This window comes from Carassius gibelio, chromosome A16 (assembly GCF_023724105.1).
Source record: "Carassius gibelio isolate Cgi1373 ecotype wild population from Czech Republic chromosome A16, carGib1.2-hapl.c, whole genome shotgun sequence".
NCBI classification, from domain to species: Eukaryota; Metazoa; Chordata; class Actinopteri; order Cypriniformes; family Cyprinidae; genus Carassius; species Carassius gibelio.
The window spans coordinates 16,874,005-16,886,104 of record NC_068386.1 but is presented as its reverse complement, the minus strand read 5'-3'; the positions used below and the strand labels follow the sequence as shown (position 1 = coordinate 16,886,104).

General features: G+C 38.1%; 1 protein-coding gene across 1 annotated transcript; it reads left to right on the top strand.

The window, feature by feature from the left end:
- The first annotated feature begins 5,757 nt into the window (after positions 1–5,757).
- LOC128030038 (cellular retinoic acid-binding protein 2) lies at positions 5,758–10,652 on the top strand. Its single transcript, XM_052617509.1, has 4 exons — positions 5,758–6,103; positions 8,761–8,939; positions 9,258–9,374; positions 9,483–10,652. Exons 1-4 carry the CDS (start codon positions 6,022–6,024, stop codon positions 9,531–9,533), a joined length of 429 nt encoding a protein of 142 aa, XP_052473469.1. The 5' UTR covers positions 5,758–6,021; the 3' UTR covers positions 9,534–10,652.
- Positions 10,653–12,100: the final 1,448 nt, after the last annotated feature.

Below are 12,100 nucleotides of genomic sequence, written 5' to 3'. Positions count from 1 at the left end.
GCAAACACCAGACAGAGCCAGTAAATGCAACAATTGGTTTTGAGGAGAAAGGAGGGAAGAATGTGTGAAAGGCAGGGGGGTGCTGAGGGGTGGAGTATTAGAACTCAAATTGAACTTTATGGTCAAAAAAAAAAAAAGCAAGAAATTAAGAGATGTGCACATAACGTGAGAGGCTGGGAAAAGCCTCTTGCTTTTCTTCCCATATGTCTTTCTTATTCTTCTCTCCTCAAGTTATAATTTTATTGTCAAATTGCTTTTGCCTACTTATCACTTTCATTGCATTATCAAAAGGCTTAAGGTGAGCTACAAAAATGAGGATATCTCACTGTGAATGGATACACAGATTATTCATTCACAGGTGGCACAACATGTAAAAGCAGTGAAGAATTTACATGCAACTTGCAGCTCAGCAAGTGACTTATGATTCAGTGTTGATTCAGTATTGTTCCGTATATTCATGAGAATCGTCAGCTTGATTCAAAACTGGAGCGATTTGTGATCCTTCCCTTTGAAGGGAACTATTTGTTGAAAGAACTGATTCCTAACACTTGTCTGTTCATTAACCGTACCAGTGAACCTTTACCGTTCATACCCAGGCTTTAGATGACTGAAAGCTGCTGAAAGATGTGGGCGGAAGAGTTCATTTTTACAGCATTTTGGATCTAAATCAAGGCACGAGGACGCTTAACAAAATAATGATCTCAGAAATCCCCCACTTAGAGAAAGAGAGGAAGAGATCTACTGTACATTATAATTAAACTCAGTTACCTCAGCTACACTCTGCTCTTCTTACTTTTAAAATAACTTAGGTCAGCTGCCTGTTTTATTTGCAATAGTGACCCAAAAAGTTTGATTAATGACTTTATATTTATAGACTTATGCATTTACTGAACGTAAATGAACAATCAATATTACTGCATTGTTCTAACATGAAAATGGTCTTTCAACCTCCAGACTAAAACCATCAGGGAAAAATAAACAAGAAACAAATGTTTTGGCACAGAATGTGCTTAGCATGGATGCCTGGTGGGTTAGGAACGAGCCTTTTCATTTAGAGTGCCAGTTTTAACGCACACACTTACTGCAGCCCCAGACGACTGAGGTTTGTCGAGGTAAAAGAGTTCATTTTTGCAAGCATTTTGGATCATGGTCAACAAACAAAACTTGAGAACATTCACTCTGCTGTATTGGGTTCTGAAATGCCCCTGTGCAGAACAAAGGGAAGAAAGAAAGAAAACAGCCTGATAGTAATTGGTGTCATGGGACACAAAGTCAAAGGTCAGGTCAAGTTTAGTGGAGTGGCTGTGGTGTGACCAAGAAAAAACTGAACCACGATTTACCAGATTATCAGTGTGTGTGTTGAGTCTTTTATTCAGGTGGAAACACGATGGAGAGCAGAAGACAGTAGGAAGTGATTTTAGAGATAAGAAGCCAGCCGATAATAGGTAGACGAATGTTTGGCTACTGCCTCACCAGTCTGAGACAGATCTGACCAAAGTAAGATAAAGACTGAATTAATGATTAGAGGGAGAGCAGCTGTGTTTTTAAAAGATGGAGAATAAAGGAGTAGGAAGGGGGGATGGAAAGTGGAATATAATGAGCAAAAGGTGGACTAAGACAGAATGAACAACATGGGGAGAAAAGGGAGGAACATGATGTATAAAGAAAGAGAAAGAAAGAGGAACAGCTTGATTAAAGAAACCATGTCGTTCATGTTAAGTTTCAGTGCTGGGTCATATATCGACTTAATGAGTCAAATAGTTAAGCGTGATTTAGATTTACTTCTTCACCCAAATTAATTTAGCCCTTCATCAGATGTATGAATGAGTGTTTGTTTGAGCAAGATGGAAAGACAAAACTCTGATTTTTAATAATGTTGATGATGCATAAGGGTGGGGGGAAATGCTAAATACATGTTTCAAGATTCAAGATTGTTAATTATGAATTCTTAAATATCATAAGAATAAGTTTTGCTGGAGTGGCATCACATTACATTTTACAACATGAACTAAACTATAAAAAGGTCAAATTATCAGAAATATTAAGGCACACGTTGACACAATCATAGTACACACAATCATGAAGGTATGATATCATTTTTTTGCATGTTAATTGGATGACGTGGCTTTATATTACATATAATAAATATTTAAGCCGTTAAAATATATTAATTTGTAATATAATTTATAATTTCTTAATGTATTATTATATATTGCGAAACTACATTATAAGTTTTCCCCTTCAAGAACTGAAATGTTTTTTTTTTTATATATATATATATATATATATGTTTTTTTTTTCTTTATTATGATATCGGGACTCCCCTCTAAAAATATAAAAGATGTGTATTCATTTTATTCATGTATTTTTGAATAAATGAACATGAACATCGTGTCATTGACCTTGTCAGTGCGGAGCTTTGGCTACACTTGGGAGAGTCAGATGTTCCCACAAACATATAAAACTTATAATGTTGACAGGATTATGTGAGATTCAGGGTCAAGTTTTGGGAAAATCATTGTGTCTATATGCCTTTCCTAACATGAAAACAACATATGAGCGTGTGGCATCATGGATGAGAGATGGTGTGATTGTGTGTGTGGTCTCCCAGGCAGAAGCGTGTAAACCACTGTGCTGGTGACATGTTTTTGGCGTTATGTGAGTCCCCAGAGTGGAGTATCACTTACCCTGCTGAGTTTTTGGCAAGAAGAATGAGAAGCAGGAAGAGAGGCAGGGAAAGTGAGAGAAATGTAAAATGAAACCCTAATTCCTCTTTCGAAGTGCACAGAAATATTTATGCCCTCATTGCATGCCAAGCACCTCTCCTTACTACCTTCAACTCTGTCTCTCGCTTTCTTCTTTGTCTCTCATCCTTTTCTCCATCTTTGTCATTCCCCATTGGGGTTTGATCTCTTTCTCTCACTTATTCTTTCCTCCTTTCACCAGGCCTGAACAAAGTAATAAAAAATGACCTAAGCACAAAAAAACAAAAGATAAGTGGGAGGGAATGAAAACGAATAAGGCGAAGGAGGGGGGGGATGCTAACAGAAAAGATGAGCAAGAGGGTGTTCGGTGTCTTGGGCCACCCAGGACAAAGAAAGATATAGTAAATGTTTACCAGGAAAAAAAATAAACTGAACTGCTGTGCTAATTTCACCTGTTTCCACACTGCTGGTTTCTCCTGAGGTCAAACGTGTGTTTTCATATGCAAGAATGCATTTATCTTTGAACATAATTTCTTGATGATGGGTTATTTAGATATACCATTGATAGCTTTTGTCTCTTGCTTGCAGGCCTGCAGCTAACAAGTAAAAAAGTCAACAAAAACCTACAAAGATAGAGGAAGCCGTAAAGGAGAGATTAGGACGGCGATAAGAAGACAAATAGCTCCATTGATATGAGAGTGTAATGACTATCGTCTGTTGTTGTTGTACGAAGTGGAACATGTGTGGACATGAAGCTATTGTGTGAACACCATCGGCAAGGTGTGTGATGTGTGACGCATCGCTCCCCGCTATCTCTGACAAGCGCTTGTAATACAAGCGTCGCATTTTGTCAACATGCAGTGAGGCCTACAATAAGGAACCACTTTGTATGGTAGGCTATGTTTAAAACTAATCGTAAAACTGAAGTGTGTCGGGGAGGTGGTGAGTCAGATGGTGAAGTGATTCTGTGTCTGTGTCTGTTCGGTATGATTAGTAGGCTAAGGAAAAGGAAAATGACAAAACTAGGCTAAAATGTGACAAATTATAGTTCTTTTTTTAAATAGTTATTAGGCCTATATATTCTTGTACAGAAATATTTCTATATATCTTTAATTTATCATTGATAAATAACTACACATGTGGTGATTGATAATGCCAGTGTGGCTGGAATAATATATTTAGCGGTAACACTTTAGAATAAGGTTCCATTAGTTAATGTTAGTTAACTACTTTCGTTAACATGAACTAAGCAAGAACAATCCTTCTACAGCATTTATAAGTCTTAGTTCATGTTCATTTCAACATTTACTAATGCATTATTTAAATCAAAAGTTGTGCTTGTTAACATTAGTTAATGCACTGTGAATTACCATGAACTCACAATGAATAACTGTATTTTCATTAACTAACATTAACGAAGATGAATAAATACAGAAATAAATGTATTATTCATTGTTTGTTCATGTTAATTAATACATTAACTAACATTAACGAATGGAACCTTATTCTAAAGTGTTACCAATTTAGCTACTAAAAGTGGCCATACTTTATTTTCATACATAATAGGCTATATATCTTAATAAGGTTAGATGCCATACTGAATTTAGCATGTATGAAAACGAGTCTTTACAATGGTAGGCACTGTATAAAAGTCTTAAAAGAACACATAATTCACACCTTTGTCAGCTAAACAGTTGTACGCACTGTGAGCCTACTTTTATTTTTAACAGCCTTGTTTCATTCCTGTCGAAAACATTATATAGCTAGGGCGTTACGATGCCGAAAATGGGCCAGCGATGGTCTATTTCGTTAACGACTTTTCAAAAAAAAAAAAAAAAAAAAAAGGTTTATAAAACTCGTTTATAATAAGCAGACATGGCAACACGGGGGGAAACTGCACGGCGCGAGCGGCCCAAGCTGTGACCCGGGTAACCCGCATATTAAAATGTGCTGTTCGTTGTGGCGCAGAAGACCATCCATCAAAAGTAAATGGTTAAACTACTTATTTGTATGACTCACATTCATCATCCAGTCTCCATGGCCCGCGTCTTCATTAGAGACCAAAACTTTGCCTCTCCACCTTTTTTACCAAGCCCTTACCCTTATTTGCTCGGTTCTTTTCTTCCGCTTTAACAGCAGGGGTGAGGAGGAGACTTAAGACCCTCGGGGACGCTCCTGCAACCTCCTGGCCTCTGCTAGGTCACCTTTTGTGCCTGCGTCAGTCTCTTCACGCGCGTTCGCTCGCTCCCGTCGGGATCTCCGGAATCAGCTCCACCGCAGAAGACCCTCCGTGTCTCCTCAGTCCCAAACGTGGAAGAGGATAACCACAGTGGAGACAGATCCAGTCATGAGAGTTTTGAGTGTGCTCTGGTGTAGACAGGAGAGAAGAGACTGAACTTGACAGTGCTTTGTTTTAACAATTAGTCTGATAAAGTGTTATGATTGTTTAATGATCATATTCACATTTGTGTGTCCAACAGTTACTTGCACACAGTTTAAGTGTCACAGAGAGTGAGACATCTGTAAAGTACATCCCATCATGTTGAATGTCTATTCTACTATTTAACTTGAGTTTTAATTTTCTTGTCGATGTTTATATATGGGGGATCTCTTCACCAGAGCGTTCAATTTTATATAATAGATTGTATATCCTTTATATATCATATTTGTAAGTAAGTAAATCCCCGTTGTATTTATTTTATTACATAGTCATTTTTTATTTCCCCTTTAATTTCGTGTATTTCCCTATTGAATGCTTTAACAATATTGTAAATGTGGATCATGCATTCTAACAATATTTCACATTGTCTTGAAAACTCTCGTGGAAACGGTGCATATAAATAAATTCATGCAAAAAGAACCTGCAGTTCTGATGGGCGTCTTGAAACGCGCACATGTTTTAATCGGGGCGTGGTGTGGGCGGGGCAAAACGATCATTTCGAAATATTATTGGCCCCTTGATCTGACAGGGCAAATAGAGGGTGGAGTTTGTCGAAGAAGGGGTGTGCGCGCTCACGGATCAAGCCTGATAACTGGCGCACATTTTCGGTTCCAGCCGATTTACAACGGTCTGTGTCTGAATAAACGTCTGGGACGGGAAGAGAAGGGCATGAGATATTAGGTTGCACTTGTCAGGCAGAGAGAGCATTAGAAGGGTAAAGGAAAGAGGGAAATCAGTTTGGCATTATCAGTGGGAACACTGCTTTCAGAATCAAAGTTACAGGTACTTTAAAAGGGTGTCAGGCTCGAAGGACTATCACTCACGCACCAGAGTGAATAATAGTGGGATACACTCAAAGGAACGACAGAACGCACGATGGATCGCAAAATACCAGATTTTGCTGGCACTTGGAAAATGAAAAGCTCCGAGAACTTCGAAGAGCTTCTGAAAGCACTGGGTAAGTGTTAATCCTGATGCAGACGCGCGCTCAGAGAGTGCGCAAATTGGCTACAAGACCAAAAAATTCATATATCCAATCCCGTTTTAATATTCATTCCATATAGCTAACTAGTCAGTATATGTTTTTTATTTTACTAGTACTTATTTATTTTACTGTCAATTATATATACAGATAGCTAGTTATCCTTTGTATTTATTAGGTACAAGTAACTATTTATTAGGTATCTTGCTTGTTTTAATAAACCTTGCAGGTAAAAAGCAATTGGGCAGGATTGTTTATTTCGCTTAATTTCCTTGAGCAATATTGTCCCATATTCTGATTGGGGCTTTTTTTAAAGATCCATTCTTTCACAGTAGTTTGCAATTTGACATAAAACACTCTAAATGTTTGTGTGCATTCTACATAATGGAAAATCAGTTCACTGTGGGTTCCCAAAATTTGACTGACGTCCGATTTAATGAGGGGCACTGCTGACACCCAAACACCCCTCTTTGTGTCGAACAAAAGAAGCAGATTCCCTGAGAAGGAAGAGAAGGTCCTTCCGAAGCAGACATGTTAAAGAGGGTGGAGAAGTAGTAGCACAATGGAGAAAAAGCCCCCGCTGTTTCTGACATCGTAACATGATGTAGCTATTATACGAATACCCCAAATTTCAGGAAATTAGATCTGCAGCCACATGAACCATTCCGAGGACAAATGTCATCGTAAAACCGAAGGGGGCGTGGCTATATGTGAGGAATGTGCATGATTGACAGATAGGCTGATGGAGATATGAACTTTGCGACTTGCTTTAATGTTTTGCACAGACACACACACGCATTCATATGTACAAATTCTCTTAAATTCACAAACTTTCAGCAGTGGCACATATTTCAGGGCACAGATGAGGCCGACGTGTCATCACCACACCCTGTCATCCACCCTCCTCCATCTTGTCTCCTCATCTCCATCCCTCTATTCAGAAATACTTCCTTTGGCCTATGACATTGACCCTACCTTCTGATTCCTCTGACATCTTCTCTCAGTTAGTTATGGGGGTTTGAAGCAGTGCTTGATCTCACAGGAGTTGGCTTAACTTTATTAACTGATGTTTTTAACAAGGTTCTGCCCAGATTACAGTCTCATAAATTTAAATTTATTTGTGTGTGTGTGTGTTTATTGCACTTATTGTGTGTGAATTTGCATGTGCTAATGGCTCGATGCTAAAACTCATTGGAGTAATTGACCATTTGTTTCCGAGTCCTGAACGTGTGTCTAAATTTTGGCCCCTTCTTGTCTGCCTTCGTGTGTATATATTTACCCTTGGTGACAGGTGGGAATGAGGGTCTCGATTCACAGTGACTCTCTCCCTCTCTCTCTCTCTCTCTCTCTCTCTCACACACACACACATACACACACACAAACAGACTGGCCTTTATATCATGAGTTTTTACACAGTCGAATATAATTTTTCTACGTCTCTGCTGCCATTCATGCTCATTTTTTCTTCTCTTGTCAGTAATCTTACCCTTTCTTGACTGTGCCATGCTTTTTTCTTTGTTGCCTATACCTTTCCCTGTTTCCAAACTGCGGTCTATCCATTTCCTGTCAGGAAGGTTTAATAGATTACAGCATCCTCTGTGGCTGGTTGAATAACTTCCCCTTTCAGTGCATTTACCCATCTACACACACACACACACACACACACACAGCAAGGCTCCTTTTGACATGCAGTATTTAATCTGCTGGTCTGAATGTACAGTTAGAAGTTTTTATGTATTTATAGAACACAAATAATGTGTTTAATAAAGTAGTTTGTGTTAGATATTGGACCAATAATTGGTTTGACATTTTATATATATATATATATATATATATATATATATATATATATATATATATATATATATATATATATATATGCTTACCTTTTGGTTATTGTTTCTTTAATATTGCGCTTATTGGTAAATAACCATTTGGTAGCTCTTTAATAACCAGCACCCAACACTACCACTACACCTCAATAAATGTTTTTCATAATACATTTTATTGCCTGCATGATTATTTATTCATCGAAGTCATTCACAAGGATGAAAACATGCAGCAAAACGAGACAAAATAGTACTTATAGTAATAATAATAATAATTCAATATATTTACTTATTAAATAGAAACAAATGTATAGTACCTATCATAATAGTATTTTTAAAGTAGGATATTGTAAATATTAATAAATGTTATAATAGTAAATAATCCTAATTATATAGTATTATAATAATTATTATTAAAATTATGTGTGTATTGTTATAGTCTGATAGTTACTCAGTTATTTGTGTCAAAAACCTATTACAATAGGTTCTGGATTATAGTGCAATAGCAATTAAGTTGTTATATTAATGTAACATAGTTATGTACCATATTTGTTAGGGTTACAGAATATCAGAGGATCCCCTAATGTGTGTTAAACTCCATTACCACACATTTAATTTTTCTGGGAGCTGTTTTGTCAAATGGGTTTCTCTCTATGGGATTATAACAGGTGATGTCATCAGACAGTGCCGGCAGCGAGTGCAGATTTCTTAATAAAATCACTCAGATTCTAAACTGTGCAAATGAGTACTGTACTCACTGTTCTTCAGGAGATTGTTCTGAAGTGCATGTGTGTGTTTTGTCAGGTGTGAACGTGATGATGCGTAAGATTGCGGTCGCAGCTGCATCAAAGCCATCTGTGGAGATTACGCAGGATGGAGAAACCCTGTCAATCAAGACCTCCACCTCTGTAAGGACCACCCATGTCACCTTCACGGTTGGACAGGAGTTTAATGAGGCCACTCTGGATGGACGTCCCTGCATGGTACACACACACCCACAGAAAAACACTTCAGTCATCCAGCTGAACATTTGCTTGTCTGTCTGACAAACTGTCCTTTTCCAAAACATGCAAAAAAGCAAGAACCTACAAAGTGTGTGTGTGTGTGTGTTTATGCAGTCCTGATCTCTGATGTGGACTCAATCACACCCTCCATCTCAGAGGAGCTATCAAACTGCACACACACCCATTCCTTCAACCTCCATCCCTGGAACTCACATTCTCATGGGCACTGATCTCACTCTTTCCACCTCCAAAGAAAAATACTGCCTTCACATATTTGTCTGTCTCTGTTTCTCTCAGAGCTTTCCTCGCTGGGAAACAGACAGCAAGATTAGTTGTGAACAGACTCTGCAGAAGGGTGAGGGTCCAAAAACCTCATGGACCAGGGAGATGACCAATGACGGCGAACTGATTCTGGTAAGATTCATTCCTACCATTATGTGTTATTCTTACAGTTCTCACACACACATGGGTCTTTGATCATATTTTTCCTTCTAATAGTCTTTTTCCTGCTTTTTTTGGCAGACCATGACCGCAGACGATGTCGTGTGTACAAGAGTTTATATCAGAGAGTGAAATTACGAAGAAACAGGAAGAACATCCATCCAGATCATTCTCTTTCATTGTTAACTACAATGACTGATTTTATATCATCTATTTCCTCTCTCCCTCATCTCTTCTTTCATTTTTTTTTTTTGTTGACAGTGTATTTCAATACTGTAATACATCAGAGAGCCATGCAAATAATTCATGTGAGAGGCTCCTGAATACATAAATTTGGGCTCAAAAGCACTTTTAAGGGTTGGGTTTCACATAGATGAAGACTTGGAAATCTGAAGCTTGGAAACCAGACTTTGGTGAGACGGTACATAATCACCACTGAAAATAATATCAGTTAAGGAGCGGTCATATTTACTATTGTAAATTTTCACAGGCGAAATCCAGTGGTTTTTAGTAGTTATCTGTATTAATGGGAATTCCAGGTAAGGGTGAAAGATTTCCCCACTCAGATTTCAGTAAATGTTCAAGATGGGTTAAAATGACTTCTGTGTGAGCTGTGCGTCATACATGACAAAAGATAAGACCTTTTTTGCCTGCAAAATTTGGTGGCCGCACCTTAAGAATGAAAGCAAATGTACGATATGCTGTCGGAATGTTATGTTTGTAGTTTAGTCCATAACTATAATTTTTGGCTAAACTCCACCATAAATTGTAACTGACCAATCCAATCCAATTTTGCTCTTTCATTTATAACTCCATAGAGGAGCTATGTGTTTGGATAGTATTTTTTTTATTTTTTTCAAATTTACTGTTATTTTACAGTCAATGTTACTCAAGTTTTTGCCTTGATTTGAATTTGCTGTTGCCAAAGTTTATAAATCTCACTGCATAATTTGCAACAGAAACAAAGCATAAAAGACAGATAAAATGCTTCAATTCAATTCCATCCCAATATCCAATCAACATTTGAACATTTTATGAGCACATCTGACTCAAAAATGACACTGTTCATTGAAATCTCCAATTCGTTCTTATGTAACATTCTGAATTGTCTGATTTAGCAACACTACCAAAGGGGGCGGAGCTAAGCAAAGGGTCAGTTGTAATTAGACCCTATGAAGCTCCAATCCCAACCTTCTCTTTTCATCTTGAATTTTATGTATATATTTTAATAAAACCTGAATCTGAAGTTCATCTTTTTTCATTATTTTCTTTATATATACAAACTATTTCAGCAACCATTACTTATTTCTGTGCATGGATAATAAAGTTTACTGCCAAGGGAAAGAGTTTTTTTTTTTTGGTCATTCAGCAGCATTTATCCACACAGAAGCTTACTGGCAGCTCCATGGTGTCAGTGGAATGAATGTCATTTGATTTTATTTCAAACTAAGAAGAAATGAAAGAAACTGCCTTGACCTTTTTAACAAACCCACACTCCTTCCCACTCTCTTTTCTCACTCAGACACACTGGTAGGTTCACATCTTATTTTAGTATTTCTGCCAGCTGGCTGTAACTAGAATAACTTGTCTGTCCCACTGCACCCCTCCGTCTCTCCCTGAATTTTCCATCTCAGTCTTTCTTTCTCATCACTATCACCCTCTTTGTGTCTCTGGTTCTGGTTTGCAGTTTCGCAAAACCTTTAATGCACTGGTTGTCGTTCGAATGAATGGAATGTAAATGTATTGTAACATAAAAATGGATGAAAAACACACACAAGTCATCAAAGAAATTTCCCCAGTAACTTGATCTTCCACTCCAAGCGTTAACATTTCTGTTTGCTATGCCGACAGCATATGATGTGCAGAACAGCGCTGACTGTGGGTCATTTATTACACTCTGAACTAGCCAATAGGATAAAGCTGTTAAATAAAATGGATCCAGGCAAGCAAGCCAACAGTCCAGTCCAGGCAGGAAATGCCAGTCGGATTACAAGGTGAAGATGATTGACAGCAGATGTGCTTAACAAGGAGCAGGATCATAAGAGGGAATGGAAACTCAGGGTCAGAATGAAATGAGGACCAACACACAGTGTACTCATATGCATATTCATATATACTGTACATATACTGTATCTATCATACACCGTACGCCATCACATCCAGGGAATTTAAGAGCATATATATACAGATTAATGGACATAATCAAGTGCATTCACTCTTTAAAAGAAAATCAAAGGTAGAATGGAGGCGATGGTGGAATGTGGAGAGGTTTCGGGGTGATGCCTGCAGCTGTACTTGGTTATTATGTGACCCTAATAAAACCAACCCCTCTCTACCTCCTGCCCCAATAAAAGACCCCAAATAACTGCCTCTCCTTTATTATGCCCCAAGGCTGTAAAAGGCAGCTGTCTCTCTCCTCTCAAAAACCACACGCACATTTGCACACGTATGAAACCAAACATCCAGATTCTTTCACAACTTCACATGTACCATCAAACACTCTGGCCACTGTGAGCACAGACGGTAAAACCGCACACACACACACACACACACACACACACACAGACAGACACACATACACACACAGCCAGTAATGGACCTTAATGTAGCAGAAACAGTTGCATATTTGGTCATTAGCTTCAAAGGCTAAAGCAGATATAAGTCTAACAACTCATAAACACACATTGATTTTGCCCAGC

Bases quoted from the DNA above. Each gene is read 5' to 3' on its own strand.
- LOC128030038 (XM_052617509.1), top strand. From the start codon at position 6,022: ATGGATCGCAAAATACCAGATTTTGCTGGCACTTGGAAAATGAAAAGC. The intron at 8,940-9,257 runs GTACACACACAC...TGTTTCTCTCAG, and splicing joins TGGATGGACGTCCCTGCATG to AGCTTTCCTCGCTGGGAAAC. The intron at 9,375-9,482 runs GTAAGATTCATT...TTTTTTTGGCAG, and splicing joins ATGACGGCGAACTGATTCTG to ACCATGACCGCAGACGATGT.